This window comes from Cervus canadensis, chromosome 8, assembly GCF_019320065.1.
Source record: "Cervus canadensis isolate Bull #8, Minnesota chromosome 8, ASM1932006v1, whole genome shotgun sequence".
NCBI lineage: Eukaryota > Metazoa > Chordata > Mammalia > Artiodactyla > Cervidae > Cervus > Cervus canadensis.
The window spans coordinates 4,687,974-4,704,521 of NC_057393.1; the positions used below are offsets into that span (position 1 = coordinate 4,687,974).

Genomic DNA, 16,548 nt, shown 5'->3' on the forward strand with positions numbered 1-16,548 from the left:
ATCCCATGGACAGAGGAGCCTGGTGAGCTACAGTCCATGGGGGTCTCAAAGAGTCGGACATGACAAACATTTTCACTTTTCGTGGGAAAAGCAAGGGGTTATAACAGTCTTGAAAACTGAACTTGCTGTTGCAGGACAATCACCGAATTTGGTAGGGAGGCATCTCTTCTGAAAACCAGAAAGGGTGGGTTTTCACCACGGAATGAAGGAAAACCTATGGGCAACTGTGCTCTGCATGGATTCCTTAAGCCCCCTGGGCGGCATCTGGAGGCTGAGTGAGACCCAGCCAAGGACAAGAGTCCACATGCCCCATGGAAGGCAGAAGATGACAAGAATCAGGACCGTAAATGTCACCGCTGCTTGTGAACCTCTATGTCTGTAAACGTAGACTGGAATCTGCAGGAACAGTTCCCTGACACGCAGCTAGGCCTCTGTCCAACGGGTCTTATCATCCAAAGCCAGGGCTGTGCCCATCCTCACATGTCTGCCCAGGGGACAGACCCCACCCCGACGCAAGGGAGGAAGGGAGTCGGTGACGCTTGACTGTATGCTGTCTGGGACTTTCAGCTCTCTGTCCTGGAAACATAACCGCCCTCCTTCCTTCCTGGTGGACTAGAGCTCCTTCAGTGCAACATACATCAAATGCAACATGAGACAATTCTCAACCCTCTGGAAGCCATTTCTTACCAGGGTTTGCACCATGTGTGGCCTCTGAAGTCGTAAACTCTTCACAGCTTGGAATACGTCTAAAAGCCCCTCAGCCTTGACCCGTTCCAGAATGTTGCTGAGTGCTATGAAAGTCCCCGTCCGCCCCGCTCCAGCACTGCAGAGAGAACACGGGGTGAGACACCGAAAGTCGCCCGCGGGGATGAGAAACCCACAGCCTCCACCCGGCCCTGCACGCCAGCACGGGAATGACCGGAGCTCGGATCTTTAACGACCGTTTTATATGTAGCTTGGCTTTGGACCGAGAGTCAGCCAACACAGACATCCTCAAGAACGTGCCTAAATGTAACATATGAGTCAGATCAGAATCAGGGACGAGTTTTCAAGCTGGTGGACCCACTTCCCTTCCTCCTTGTGGAGGAGTGGCCATCTCAGAGGATGGCCCCTGGACTGGCAGCAGCTACATCACCTGGAAACTTCTCAGGAGTGAAACCCCACCCCGCTCCCGGTTCAGGCGTAGGAGCTGCAGTCCTGGCCCACATTCCCCGTGTGTGCAGGGACCCCCTTCCGAGACGGGAGGCGTGCAGGTGGATGGAAGGGGTGGCTGGGACAAAGGACAGCCCCTGCCAGGAAGGGTCTGATAACTGACCCTTCCCGGCAGTGAAGGTCTGCACCTCCTCTACTTAACAGGATCATTCGGATAAACCCTGCCGGAGCAGACCCTCTTGGGAGAGAGAGAGCAGGCCTAACGGAGGCAGGCTTGGCTGGCTTCTTCCACGGAGCCCTCGGTGGACGCGGAGTTCTCACTGGGGCCCCAAATCCCGACTGTGGGTTTCGTTCACCTTTGTTTGCATCCCTGGTGCCCGACACCCATACCGTTTCAGTCTGGGTTTGTGGAGGCGGAAGAAGGAACTCAGCTCTCCTTTATTCTAAAGGACATCTACGAAGGCACCAGGGACTGAAAACCTAGGTGTGTGCATCCCCTGCTGGCCATGCCTGAAGGGCGCATCTCTGGGTCCAAGGTCAGGAAAGAGGCCAGACCAATCCTCCAGGTTAACCTGGACTTTGTTGACATGAAGGGTAAGCGGGTGGGGGCGAATGGCAGTCAGAAAAATGGGAGCCACATGTAGACAGAGGCACAGAAGTGCAGTTTTAGAAGCAAATCAGACCCCACCCCAAGATCAGACACCCCAAGCTCCCGCAGGAAGAGTTTTGCAAGGGTGGTCAAGGTCCCTGCCAGCAGGGGGGCCTAGCCCAGAAGGAAGGAGAGTTGGCATGTCTCCATAGGATTCACCCTCTGCCTCATAAAGCTGTTTATCAAGGTTCTTGCTGGGGAGGGTGTGCTGCTGTGTCCAGGTGTCCCCCGGTGGGCCCCTCTGCCCATGGTGGGGGGTGGGGGGCTTGGGAGCCAGGCTGAGTGGTGTCAGGATGGGCTGGGGCTGCAGACCCTCTGTTATGGACCCCGGCCTGGACATCCCTGAGTAGTTCAAGAAAAGCTTCCTGCTGTGCTGGTTGGGCATGCCAGCCAGAGCCCCGCCGGTCTTTCAAAATGAAGATAACTCAAGTTCAGGGTTTGTCTGAGCTGTGCTTGGAAATGTGTGTGTGTGGTTTTTTTCCCTTTTTTTTTTTTGACGACTTAAAAAGCACACAGACATGTGTCTGAGTTGCTTCCTGACTCCTTTTCACCAACTGCTTCTGCAAGTCCAGGAAGATATTTATGCATTTGTGTTAAGTCTGGGAGCGGGGGAAGGTGAAGAAGACAGTCCAGGGAAGCGGTGCTGCTGGGAGCAGTGTGCTGAGCGTGGGGTCTGCGTGGGGCCCACCCGGAGCGGGGCGCCCTGGCCCCGGGACCCACTCACCTGCAGTGCACGGTGATGGGGTGGTTGCCGGTCTGCTGCTGCTGCTTCTGCACGGCCGCGATGAGGTCAATCATGCCTTTGCCCTCGGCCGGGATCCCGATCTCGGGCCAGCCGTGGAAGTGGAATTGTCGCACCATCCGCGTCTGCTCCTCCGGCCGGGCCAGGGGCTGCTGGGCAGGAAGAGCGTCTCAGGGCTGCGTGGCCACAGCCGCCCAGCCGCCCTCCCAACCCCGCCCGGAGGGCATTCGGGCCACAGGCTCAAGCAGCCCACGGAGTTCTCATCTGGCTGGCCTCCCAGATGCTGGCTGCTCGTAGGCTGTGGTCACCCTAAAGCAGAAGGCCAGCCGTGCCTCCTCCTGGGTGGGGGTCACGACCATCAGATATTCCCCGGAGCCCCCAGGGCCTGCAAGACCCTGTTACAGAATCCTGGGCAGTTTTGCTTGAGATGACAGGGATCATCCCTTTTTTGTTAGAAGCCAGGACCCACTTCCCTGATAGCTCAGCTAGTAAAGAATCCACCCCCAATGCAGGAGACCCCGGTTAGATTCCTGGGTCGGGAAGATCCCCTGGAGAAGGGATAGGCTACCCACTCCAGTATTCAGTATTTTTTTTTCCCATTTATTTTCATTAGTTGGAGACTAATTACTTTACAATATTGTAGTGGTTTTTGCCATACATTGACATTAATCAGCCATGGATTTACATGTGTTCCCCATCCCGATCCCCCCTCCTGCCTCCCTCTCCATCCCATTCCTCTGGGTCTTCCCAGTGCACCAGCTATGACCCACCTCCCAGAATATTGGAAATAAAAGCAAAAATAAACAAATGGGACCTACCTAATTAAACTGAAAAGCTTTTGTACAACAAAGGAAACTATAAGCAAGGTGAAAAGAAAGCCTTCAGATTGGGAGAAAATAATAGCAAATGAAGCAACAGACAAAGGATTAATCTCAAAAATATACAAGCAACTCCTGCAACTCAATTCCAGAAAAATAAATGACCCAATCAAAAAATGGGCCAAAGATCTAAACAGACATTTCTCCAAAGAAGACATACAGGTGGCTAAGAAACACATGAAAAGATGCTCAACATCACTCATTATCAGAGAAATGCAAATCAAAACCCCACTCCAGTATTCTTGGGCTTCCCCGGTGGTTTAGCTGATAAAGAATCCGCCTGCAATGTGGAAGACCTGGGTTCGATCCCTGGGTTGGGAAGATCCCCTGGAGAAGGGAATAGGCTACCCACTCCAGTATTCTGGCCTGGAGAATTCCATGCTGTATAGACCATGGGGTTGCAAAGAGTCGCACACGACTGAGTGACTTTCTCTTTCAGGACCCACCATGTCCCTTCAAGGATGGGGATGAGCGGTTTTGGAGCCTAGGGTCCCTGGGTCTTTCTGCGACCCACGAGGAGAAGACCAAGTCTTTGGGCAAAGCTGGGTTTCACTGTACTGACCGTCTTGAGCTCAGAATCGGAACCCACAGGTGGGTCATTTTACGCATGGTTGACACACAGGGAGAGTTCCCAAGGCCCGGCTGGTGGGGGGTTGTGGAAGGCTCTGAGAAGGGGTCTGGCAGAGAACCCCGGGAGGCCTCTGTGGCCTCACCCAGTCATTTCTCCTGCTCTCTGACCCACGGCTGTTTCTCCCGGGGAGTGGGCAGCAGTAGGATGCCTCTTGGGGTCGGCTACGTGGCCCCATCATCTCCAGGCTCCAGCAAGGAGCTCGGGGAACGATCATGGAGGTGAAATCTTACGGGAGATCAGCCACTCGGTAACACAGCCGCCCACTGCCCACACTGACCACTGACACGAACGCGGGGATCTGGAACAGTGTGATGGACAGGACGTTCTGGCACAAAGAGCCCACACGACCGCCGCAGGGTGTTCTGTCCATAAGAGGCTGAAGGCCCCTGGCAACAATACCTGATTGAAGGTGACCAGGAAGTCTCGTACACTGATGGCTTCGGAAAGGGCATCGCTCTTTATTTCGATCGTTATTTCTCCGTGAGTCACTGAGCCCTCTGTTGGCCAATACTGGTAGCATTTATCCTGGGGAATAAAATAAAAATGTTTTAAGTCTCGAAATAAAGAATTTGCTGCCAGCAGTTTTAACAATAGGATGCAGACGTGCTGTCAGACCATTTAGTGTATTTCATCTGAAAAAGAAAATAGCACATGAACATAAATATGAATGCCACTAGTGCCTGCTGACCAAGGGAACAAAGCATGCGTGTGTCTGCAACTTTGATACAGAACAGAAATGACATGACACAGAGGAGGGGCCAGTACTGGAGCTGAAAAATCAGCTATCTGTATGGGAAAAGTGAACTGGATCCCTAACTCACCCGCTGCCTGGGCTGATATGAATGCCCTCATGGAGTTGGGCAGTGTACAACTGTATATGGCAGCCTTGAAGTTTAATAAAAACAAACCAAGGGTAAGACTTGAAGTAAAAAATAAAACTCTGAAAGCCTTAGAAAAAATATCTTTTCATTTTGGGGTACAGATTTACCAAACAAGAACCCCAGAGAGCTAACCAACCATGACAAAGAAGATCTCAACATCAGATTATATTAAAATTAACTCTGTGTCATCAATAAACATTTTGTTGTTGTTTAGTCACTAAGTTGTATCTGACTCTTTTGTGACCCCATGGCCTGTAGCCCACCAGGCTCTTGTGTCCATAGGATTTTCCAGGCAAGAATACTGGAGTGGGTTGCCATTTCCTCCTCCAGGGGAATCTTCCCCACCCAGGGATGGAGCCAGCATCTTCTGCATTGACAGGCGGATTCTTTACCACTGAACCACTTGGGGAATTCCAAAAACATTGAGAGAATAAAAAGACAGGCCATCAACTGAGATGAGATACTTGCAATACATAAAAGCAACAAGGAATCAGTATGAAGAATATATAAAGAAATCCTCTAAATCAATAAGAAAAGTGCAAACAACCCACAAGAAAAATGAGTGGAAGGCATGGACAGGCACTTTGCACAAGAGGAAACATGTCATCATCTATAAATAAACAAAGTGATGCCTGACCTCAGAGTGATCAGAGAGATGCAAATCAAGGCCACAAAGATGATATTTATACCTATTCAGTTAACAAAAATGAGGATGCCAGACAACCCTAGGGATGTCGATGAATGATGTTCACTCTGTGTCCGCTTTGGAAACCGTATCTACTTTGGAAAGTCATTAGGAGCTGCCCTGTCTATTCAAATGTTCACACACTCTCCAACGTGGCATTTTTGTCTCTGAACCCTGCGATTCCTCATGCATCATGAGACACATGTGAGAAAATACCCACAGCACTGTTTGTAAAAAAACAAAATGGATCAACCCAAACGCCCATGACAGGAGGAGGGGCAAGCCAGTGGATGCAGGGTGGACAGTTTGTGTCATGGAGCAAAAGGAAATAACGGTGAGTGAGCCACAGTTATAGGCAGCAACACAGCAAAATATCGAATGCATAACTTTGAGCGGAAAAGTCAAGTCTCGGAAGACTGTATACCTTGTGTGAAAGTCACTCAGTTGTGTCTGACTCCTTGTGACCCCATGGCCTGTACAGTCTGTGGAATTCTCCAGGCCAGAATACTGGAGTGGGTAGCTGTTCCCTTCTCCAGGGGATCTTCCCAACCCAGGGATCGAACCCAGGTCTCCTGCATTGCAGGTGGATTCCTCACCAGCTGAGCCACCAGAATTTGTATACCTTAATGGTACCCTCTCATAGGAGGTTAAAAAGCAGACAAAACTAAACAGTAGCTTCTTTAGGAATATATATATATATATATATACTAAATAAAAAAAGATTTCTTAAAAAGTTAAGAAAACATCCACTAGGATAGCTTAATTAAAAAGATAATTATAAGTGTTGATGAGGATGGGGAGAAGCTGGAATGCTTGTACATTACTGGTGGGGCATCTGCTTTAACAGTTAAAGTTTGCAATATAGTTAAGACAGGCCCCAGCAGTTCCACCCCTAGGCATCTACCTAAGAGAAATAAAAATATATGTCCACATAAAAACTTGTCCACATAAAAACATATATTTCACTAAAAAAATCCATGAATGTTCAAAACAGTATTCATAACAGCCCAAAGTGAAAACAACCCAAATGTCCAAAAACTAATCAATAAATACATAAAATTTAGGGCCATACTATTAAAAAAAATAGTGAGGAAATGATTCATGAATGAACTTTATAAACATGCTAAGTGAAAGTGCTCAATCACAAAAGACAGGTGGTATGATTCCATTTATATGAAATGTCCAGATGAGGCAAATTCATAGTCAGAAAGTAACTAATCTGTGGTTGCAGGGATTGTGGGGAGGGAGTAGGTAGTGGCCATTCATGGGTATGGGGTGTCTTTTCAGGTGATGACAATGATCTGGAATTAGTAATGTTGTACAACTCTGTGAGTATACTAAAAACCATGGAACCATACACTTTAGAAAGATGAATTGCATGTGTGATGATCCCAACAAAACTGTTTTAAAAAAGCAAAGAAGTCAAAACCCACAAATTCAGGGTAGTGGATACCTCTTGGGAGAACACCTAGGTAAGTGTATATTATTGGCAAAAGTTTGGTTTTTCAATTGGATGATGGGTTCACAAGTGTTTATGATGTTATTAAATAAAAACAAGAAGACTCTGTGCCTCTGGATGGATCGCTGGGAGAAAAGAAATATTTAACCCATTCACTTCTACCAGGACTGTATTAATTAGGCACACATTTCAATACCTCTGTCTTTTCGTCCCAAGAAAAGTGAATAAGGGTCTTTTTCTTCAACAGGTTGTGATCAAACATGTATTTGTGGCAAACACAAAATGGCAGAAATTCAAGGCAGGTTAAAGGTGGCTCAGATGGTAAAGCGTCTGCCTACAACGTGGGAGACCCGGGTTCTGTCCCTGGGTCAGGAAGATCCCCTGGAAAAGGAAATGGCAACCCACTCCAGTACTCTTGCCTGGAAAATCCCATGGACGGAGGAACCTGGTGGGCTATAGGTCCATGGAGTCGCAAAGAGTCGGACACGACTGAGCAACTTCACTGTAAATAAAATGCAGGCTGAGAACAACAGCCAGTGGGTAGTTCCAGTGAACTGGAGTGGGAAAGGGGGAGTTGAAATAAAACCTTTTTCATTTGCAGCCTCTCTCTCTCCTCTAGTCATGGCCTGGCCTCACAGCTGATGGCAGGTGAGACCGTCCCAAGGGACCGGTAGTCCAGCAGGTGGGCTGCAGCTGGTGCGTGTGAGCGGCCCGGGAGGGGGGCGGGGGGCGGGGCCGGGGGCGAGCTGACCTGCTCTCTCTCCTGGACTTCGGTCAGCATCACGATCGTGTGGCACTTCCACTCCCAGACCATCCTCCAGAAGTCCTCCACCGTGTGCGCCAGGGGCCCCTGGGTGGCGATGAAGTAGTCCTTCTGCCGGTAGCCCTTCAAATGGATGGGAGCAGAGGTTCAAGCCTGGCTTCCTCCCACCGCTCACCCACGTGGGGACATGTGGGTTTAGGACAGCCCTGGGCCTCACGAGGGACAGTATTCTCCAGACTTCCGGGGCCTGAGCCGAGCCCCAGATGGCACAAGCTAGGAAAACAGGTCAAGATGCCCCTTCACCTCTGTGCGGATGTAACGCGGACCTTGCTTGGACTGGCTTTGATTCTGTTAAGAATGTGCCTGTATGTGTCACAGCTAACTTAGCATCAAGGCAGGGCAGAGAGGGTGCAGAGCTGGAGGAAGTGAGTTAATTCCCCGGTTCCTGGCTTGGGGCCCACGTAACCCGACTCTGGCACAGCGTTCTCTCGTCTGTAAACCGGAATCCGTGCACAGACTTGACTGCAATGCTGTCTCCCGCCCATTCAGCTCTGCTGTGCGCAAGGCAGCCTGTGACCGGGCCTGAACTGAACTGTGCTGTCCACGCAGAGGTCACAGGACAGAAAGCGCATGCAAGCAGGGACAGAGGGCTGGAGCGTAACAGCAAAGCAAAAGAGAAGTTATGATGTATTAATGGAAAAGCAGCCAATTATTTAGTAGTGCACGTACATCCTCTATTTCAAAGTTCCTTATTCTTTTTTTTTTCCAGCCAGCGTTTGCTAATGAACTGGTTTGGCTTTCTGGGGGCATGTCCACCCTTTCTGATTGTGAAAACAAGTAGAGGAAGAGATTGTGATCATAGGTGAAGGGAGCTGACATCCTCACCAGGCACGCAGGCTCGGCGGGGACCCAGCACTTACGTCTATAAAGGACGCGTTGATGTAGTCCGTGTACTCCTGGCCCCTCTTCATGGACAGAATCACGCGGTTGAAGTCGTCTGTAAAGCAGTGTGTCCCCTGGGTCAGAAGCGACCCCATCCTGCCTGGCAAACTTGAGCTCACTGTTAGGAGCTTCCGAGACACAAAGCTTATGGATAAAATCACTAAATACAATCAACTACTTGGAAGGTTTCCTTTCTAAACTAGGTTCTTTCAAGAGGCTGGGGGAAGCTGTGTTTTGTGAGGAAAGTTCTCAAATAACTGACTTAATGTCTTCATCGGTCATAAACTGAGGTGCTGGGCTGTGCCTAGTCGCTCAGTCGTGTCTGACTCTTTGCAACCTCGTGGACTGTAGCCCACCAGGCTCCACTGTCCTTGGGGAGTCTCCAGGCAAGAATACTGGAGTGGGTAGCCTATCCCATCTCCAGGGGATCTTTCTGATCCAGGAATCGAACCTGGGTCTCCTGCATGGCAGGCAGATTCTTTACCAGCTGAGCTCCCAGGGAAGCCCCAAATTGAGGTCATTCATACCAAAATGTAAGCATTAAAGTAAACTTAAGGAATCAAAGGAGGGTGGCCAGGCAAGCAACATGGAGTAGCCTGCCGGAGGCATCACGGCCATAGAGACCCCGGGTCTGAGGCTGCAGAGGGCTTGCCCAGCCCCACACACTGCCGGCCTGGGCAGGTCCACGTGAGGTCCTCCTGCTGCGGGAGCTGAAGTTCAGCAGGGGGTGCGGAGGGGAGGTCCGGGTGAGCCCTCCCGCCTCCCCTCCCCCTGGGGTTCCTCCGATGCCTCTGCTCCTACCAGGCTTGCAGGCTTCCCGTCCCCCAAGACCCCAGGCTGCCCAGCACCCGATACCTCCCTTCCCCACGGTTTGCGGGCCCCAAGAACTCTCCCTAGAAGGCCTCAGCTGAGAGCCCTTCGGGTCCGGCTGCCCAGTGAGGGCCAGGACCCCACTCTGTGTACAGGGGGGTGCCGTGCCTCCGCCCAGGTTTGGGGGAGGACGGGATGACGTCTCATAGAATCAGGAGCCACCACGTCAGGCCCGAAGCTCATCCCTCCGCTTCCGGGAAGTCCCCCTCCCTCTCCTGCTTCCAAGCCCGGGTCACAAGCTGCCTGCCTGACACCCTACGGGACAGCCTAGGTCACTCACGTCTTCACAGGTGGGCATTCTCTTCCCCACACTTGACAGAGCTCCCCGAGGGCACCCCGCCCCGGACCCCTGGTTTACAGGAGCGGGTGGTCAACGACCTTCCAGCGACTGAAGCCCCAGGCTACCTGCCCGATGGCGCCTGCCACGAGGGCCTACCCTCCACGGATGGCCCCTTACATGGAATGATCTGGATGACCCTGGCCTTCTTCATGTTCGCAGGCAGGTTGCCTGTCCTCATGTTCTCCTTCATGATGCGGACATTTGTCAGTTTCTGCAGCCAAGAGAGACACAGCCGTGCAGTTAAAACCTTGATGTTCCCAAGAGACTGCTCAGCCTTCTAACCCCACTGCCATCAAGGACACCTGCTCAGAGGAAACACCTGTCTCCATCTCCAGACATGGCCCGAGTCTTGCGAGATAAAAGGTGCATGTATGATATTCCACCCACCGCCCCCCCCCCCCCACCGACATGGCTGCAGAGCTCTGAAAGTTCCCGTGGTTCTTCCATTGAAAGTCACGGGCGGGATAGATCCCCTTGCTTTTCCGGGCGTTCCTAGGGGAGGAAGCAGCTGCAACCAGCTTTGTGTGAACGAGGCCGGTCCTCCTTGAGAGCAGGTCGGCGCTTACCCTGAACTCCTCCTCCAGCCCGATCTTGTCGAAGTGGGCAGTGGGGCCATGCAGTGCCTGCAGGTGCTTCTCCAGAGAGGACACGTCCAGCTCGGTGTCCCCGTAGAGGTAGTACTCTAGTAAGGCTTGGTAGATGAACGTGTACTGCATCTGCGGGGAGACCCAGACAGGCTCCAAGAGGGGGGCCTCGGAGTAGGGGGCCCTTCTCTTTGTGCCAAGGGGAGGGGGTCGGGGGGAACGTCAGATTAAGGGCTCCCTGTGGTGACCATCTGCGGCCTTGACGAGGGCCGGGGTGACGTGGTCCCGGCCAGGCGCTGCTCTGCGTGCATCTGACACGCGTCCCAGGGCATCGGGGTTTGCTGAGCCAAGCTCACATCAGCACAGGTGGCTGGGCCAGGGGAGGGCATGACTCACGTCCGTCTGAACCATCTGAGGCCGCTGATTGCGGATTCTGGACACGAAGTCAAAGACGTCCACTTTCTGCTCTGCGTGCATCATGTCCATCATGGCGTCGATCACAATGAAGGTGCCCGTCCGGCCCACGCCCGCGCTTGGGGAGAGAGGAAGAGGCCACGCTGTGAGTCTCCTGTCCCCAGTGCAATGATGGGACCTTGGAACACGCCTGCAGTCCGGACCGGACGACACGCCACCCTCAGCGAAGACGGACCTCTTCACGGCGCAGAAACTTCCCTCCGTTAATAAAGACAAATCCAGGTGAGGCCACCGGAGGGCACCAGAATCTCAGGGACAAGATCTCAAATCTCCTTCCGGGGTTATGTCTGACTCTCTGCAACCCCAGAGACTGTAGCCCACCAGATTCCTCTGTCCATGGCATTCTCCAGACAGGAATCCTGGAGAGGGCTGCCATTTCCTCTTTTCTCTTCCAGGGGATCTTCCCAACCCAGGGATCGAACCCGCGTCTCCTGCAGGTCCTGCAGTTGCAGGCGAATTGGAGACTAACAGGCTTACTTCGGGCTTTCCTGGTAGCTCAGATGGTAAAGCATCTGCCTACAATGTGGGAGACCCAGGTTCGATCCCTGGGTCGGGAAGATCTCCTGGAGAAGGAAATGGCAACCCACTCCAGTATTCTTGCCTGGAAAATCCCATGGACTGAGGATCCTGGTAGGCTACAGTCCATGGAGTCACAAAGTCGGACACGACTGAGTGACTTCACTTTCACTTTCAACAGGCTTACGGAAAAGGGCCACTGTCTAAGCTTTGTGTGAGTTGTACTGGTAATTTTTCTTCTATTACCGAGTGCCATCTCCTCATTATCACTTGTGCAAGTGGATTTTTTTTTTTAATTGTCACGCTTGATGTGCGTTTCCAGGTTCTTCATAAGAAAGAAGGCCCCCAGGCCAGGTCTGTTGGCCCTGGAGCCAAGGTCATGTAAATGGGGGCCCCAGCTGGCTCTGTCTAGGACCCCGGCCCTGAACCCTGGGCTGGCTGGGGCCAGCTGGTGCTCAGGGGCTCCACTGAGAGGTTTCCTTCCTCGGGAAGCTGCCCGATTCCACTTCTGGGCTAGGGTTCCTTTCCCCGCAATGGCCTCCCCACGGAGGTCTCTGCACATCCTCCCCACCACCGCCCTCCCTGTCCATCTAGATCCCCTCCAAGCAATGCAGGCCATCCATATGTGTTTCCCCAACACCCAGGACTCAGCAGGTACACAAACAAACTCAGCCAACATCCACGGGATGAAAAAACCCCTAACGGTCCAGACCACAACTGCACGTAGCAGCCAAGGGTGCAGGGTCACTAGGTTGAACCGGGCTTGCCCCCAGCACCCCGACCCACTGCAACTTTAGCCTCTTTTTAAAAAATAAAGTCATCTTTCAAATGGAAGGTTCACAACTTAAGGAATGAAGCCCCCCTACCATGTTCCTCTTTTGGGGGGGGGGGGTGAGGATGGTACCATTCTTTCCAGCTAGTCTCCAAAATGGCACTAGACAGGCAGTGAAGACCTGCCCTCTTGGAGACTCCCTGCTCCTCACGGGCAGGGAAGAGCGGAGGAGACATGAGGGGCTCCTTCAGGAGTCTTAGTTCTTTACAAACAAAGAAGGAGACGGTCGTTAGGTGCAGAGCCAGGTCAAGACAGCCCACCCAACAGGTGCGTGGAAGGGGCCGGGACATAGCTGACTGCAGGCAGCGAGAGGCTCCTGCCCGGGGGAGCGGGGAGCAGGGGACTTCAGCAGAGGAAGGGGCCAGGCTGGTTCTACCAGGAGAAGCCCCGGGCCAGATGTTCTTCCCCTTCTGAACTCTGGACGCTGGAGTGGAGCTCAGAGCTGCAGCGAGAGACCTCTCCCTGTGGTTTCATCAGGGACTGAGTGGCAGCTCTTTTAAGGGATTGGGGGGTTGCTGGGGGTGAAGAGTGGGTGCCAGAGCACAGAAGGAAGTGGCTAAGCCCCCAGCCCCAGGCAGTACACCCTCTGGAGTCCAAGGAGACCCAAGCGAAGGTACATTTGGAGGGATGAGGCTGTCAAGTCCACTGCATCCTGAGGACCCGGGTCTGCCAGCCCATGAGAGCCTCTTCCGGGATGCTGGGGGCTCTGGCGGGCTTGAACTCCTGGCAGGAGCCTCTGCTCCCAGGCCTCACCTGGACCACCCATCTGCCCGCATGGGACTCAGCTTGACAGGGACGCACAGACCAGAGAGAAGGACATCCCTTCCCCGCAGGCAAAGCAGAACACAGAGAAGTCAGGAGCTGCGGTAGCAGCACTGAATTAACACACTCCCCTGGGAAGAGAACCTCTGTGCCATGGCAGAGGCCGGGATTCTCGGCCACAGACGGCGGCAGAGGGTGGAAAACAAGATGAAGGGCAAATGACCTGCCCCAGCACCGTGGCGAGGGGGGAGACGGGCAGGGGAGGAGCCAGGCGCTGAGGTTCCACCAGCACCAGGGAATCTGGAGGCATCAGAACAAAACAGAGCTGAGCCGCTCCCTGCAGCCAGCCCTGACCCCACGCAGAGGCGGCTCCTTCATCCCCCACCGTCTGGAGCCCAGCCGGCTGACGGTCAGCTGATGGGAACAGGAGTGTGCCTGCCTGCCCGCCTGCTGCGGGCCTTTCAAACGCTCCACCCTGAGGACGCGCTGCTGACCGGCGTCCCCTCTAGCTGGGGCCACCGCGGGCCCGTGCCTCGGAAGGACTTCCCTGCTCAGGGAGTCAGGCCGGTGGCCCTGCCCTCCCGGCTGGAGGACGGACGGTCCTGCTCAGTGGGTGTCACTCTCCACTGGACACAGGGTTTCCCAACTGTTACAGGCGGGGTCGTTCCGAGTATCACGGCCCGGCCAGGGACAAGAGGAGCCTGCCCCCCAGGGACACAGGGGCTCTGAATCTGCCACACAGGTGTTCAGCGGAAGCGACACACCGACTCTGGCTTTCAGGAAGTCTGAGCAAGAAGTGGGGGCTGCCCCCTTGAGAGGGCCAGGCCGGGCTGGACCACGCCCCAGACTCTCCAAAGCCAGTGGCTCAGAGGCCTGTGCAGCGCCGGGTCACAAGGCGCTTGTCTGCTTTCAATACTAAGGTTCCCCGACAGGTGGTACTGATGAAGGGCTCTGCCCCCCGGGATGGAGAGCATCCCTCCAGCTCTTGCCCTGACGGATTCTCTGAGCTGCGTCCAGTATCCAGGAGGTATTTTCAGGTCACCCCAGCGGCCCCTCTGCCCACCCTGATGTCCACCCACTGGTCATTTTCCCCCTGGAGGCTGGATCCTTCCTGGAGGCCGCCCAGCCGTGCCCGGCACGCACCTGCAGTGGACCACGATGGGCCCGGCGTGCGCGGGGTTGAGCGTCCTCACTTTCTTCAGGAACTTGAGCATGCCGATGGGGGTGAAAGGCACCCCGAAGTCGGGCCAGCTGGTGAAGTGCAGCTGGCAGACCAGCCGAGGCGCTTTGCAGCCGTCAGGGAGCTGCTGTGGGGAACGCGGAGACGTGAGCGGGCGGGACGGCCCCGCCCCCCTCCCCACCCGCAGCGTCACGGCTCCAGGTCCCCCTCTGCCGTCCAGGCGTGAGCAGCCGTGGGGACCCGTGCAGAGAGGGGCCCATCAGTGAAAACCACACGCCTGGGAGTGAGACCCTGATGCTTACTGGACACCATAGCAGCGGGGGCAGCAGAGCAGGGCCCACGGTCACCCGGCCAGGACCAGCCAGGCAATGCCCTGCAGCCGGCCCTAGGGCTCACGGGCCCGTCAGCCAGCAGGCTGGCTGCGTCCCAGTTGGCCGAGACTTTATGTTGCTGTGTAACTGCCAACAGCATGAGCTTTCACTCTCAAAAGCGGCTTGATTTGTGGGGAAAACATATGGTTGGTCTACCCTTGGAAGACCCCACCCCACCCCAACCCTTTCCTCAAAACCGTTCTCCACTCTTCTTACCCAGAACTGAGGAGTTTGGTTCTCTGCCCCAAGCCATGGAAAGTTATATAGTGTATTTGGAAGCGTGTGGGCATGTGTGTGCGTGTGTGTACGCGTGTGTTTCTGGGAGGAGGTAGGCCAAAGTTGGGGACAGTAATATGATAAAGTTCATCCTCTCTCCTCTTTTGCTGTGGCTTCTAGGAAGCTCAGACTCATATTCTGCGATCTAACCACACCCATCACTGTACCTTTGATTCTTGATAACACCACCTTCCGCTTTTTGCTAATTTTTTTTAAGTCTCTGAAATCTCTTATTTCATCTGCCTCGCCTACAGGTGTCTTTATTGAAGACTGCCTTAAATCATCTCAGGGGAGGAGTGACTAGCAGGAAAACAGTTTGAAAAATAATGAAATGTTTCAGATATAATTTTGAAACTGTAAAAAAAAAAAAAAAAGAAAAACCTCACGTCTCCATGCCAGCGTGTGAAACAGCCCTGTGTAACTGACTGGGGGACCCCTTCCCACCACCCCCAGGATGCTCCAACTGACTCAACTTCCCCCACCCAGGTGGTCTCTGGGAGCTAGGAGTATCGACCCTGACTCAAGGTCACGTGCACCTGCCCGTCGGCTGCCCCGTAGACTCAGATCTGTGGCCCACAAGGGACCATCCCGCCTCCCTGCCCGGCACTGCCTCCAGCCTCGTCTCCCCTTGTGAGAGCTGCTGGGGCGGGGGATGTCGGGGTGAGGCAAGTGCTTCCTGTGATAAAACACGCACGTGTGTGTCTCCTCGCAAGCCTGCCTCTGCGGGAAGCCGCGTGCTTACAGACTGAATGCAGAACTTCCGGATGGTGTAGTCCACCAGCACCACGCAGTCCTCCACACACACCCGGACGTTCCCGTATGTCCAGCAGCCCTGGTCCGGCCAGTACTGATAGCACTTCTCCTGCGTGGGGCAAGTGGACAGAAACAGGAGGTCTGTGGGCGGGGGGCCTTTCATCACCTCGTCGACCCCTGCCCCGGCCGTGGACACAGGCCTCGCACACAGCCGGCTCCAGGGACACAGCCCTCAGAGGCTGGGACGGTGTGCCTCCGTCTCATCAATGCTGGTTAACGGCTGGACTGAGACCGGAATCAGGCCCCTCTGACGCCTCGATTACTCATCCCCTTACTAACCACACGTACTGCCTGGCCCATCAGGCTGAGCTGCTCTACAGAGTCGGGGACCCACGTGGAAGCAGCCTCACCTGGGTGGGGCTTCGTCAAGCCCTAGAGGACAAACGTGCTCCTCAAACACTGCTCATCGGATTCGGTGGGTCATTATTTGAACTTAATTTGCACCCCACCCACCCTCTGTGGAAGAGTCATGGACTTGTCGTCAGCTGAACGCTCCTGACTTTTCTCCAAGGATAAGACAGATGCACGAATTTGTAGAGCTGGATGGGTAGGTGGTCACAGAGAGGTCTTCCTTTGCTTTGCCTCCCCCAGAACTACAAATGACCACACACGAGAGGGTGGGGACTGGTCCTCCAGTTCCTGACCCCAGGGCGTCCTCCTGCAAGGAGGGCCTGAAGGCTCGAGGTCCCCCTAATGGGGGGACCCCTGCTCCACAGCTGCAGAGGTCAGCGAGCCATTGGCCCTGGAC

At 54.0% G+C, this 16,548-nt stretch overlaps 1 protein-coding gene across 14 annotated transcripts in view; it reads right to left on the reverse strand.

Moving 5' to 3' along the window:
- PTPRE (protein tyrosine phosphatase receptor type E) overlaps positions 1 to 16,548 on the reverse strand; it is a 179,707-nt gene that overhangs the window by 4,779 nt on the left and 158,380 nt on the right. For 7 of the 14 annotated variants that reach the window (XM_043475091.1, XM_043475092.1, XM_043475093.1 and 4 more), the window contains 10 exons: positions 15,682 to 15,849; positions 14,304 to 14,467; positions 10,973 to 11,108; positions 10,559 to 10,708; positions 10,110 to 10,203; positions 8,761 to 8,837; positions 7,829 to 7,963; positions 4,452 to 4,577; positions 2,526 to 2,695; positions 688 to 823 (listed from right to left, as the gene is read on the reverse strand). In XM_043475091.1, the coding sequence (XP_043331026.1) occupies positions 688 to 823; positions 2,526 to 2,695; positions 4,452 to 4,577; positions 7,829 to 7,963; positions 8,761 to 8,837; positions 10,110 to 10,203; positions 10,559 to 10,708; positions 10,973 to 11,108; positions 14,304 to 14,467; positions 15,682 to 15,849 (1,356 nt within the window). The remainder of the gene's footprint in view (positions 1 to 687; positions 824 to 2,525; positions 2,696 to 4,451; positions 4,578 to 7,828; positions 7,964 to 8,760; positions 8,838 to 10,109; positions 10,204 to 10,558; positions 10,709 to 10,972; positions 11,109 to 14,303; positions 14,468 to 15,681; positions 15,850 to 16,548) is intronic. The other 7 variants (XM_043475100.1, XM_043475101.1, XM_043475104.1 and 4 more) reach the window with 5 other exon arrangements.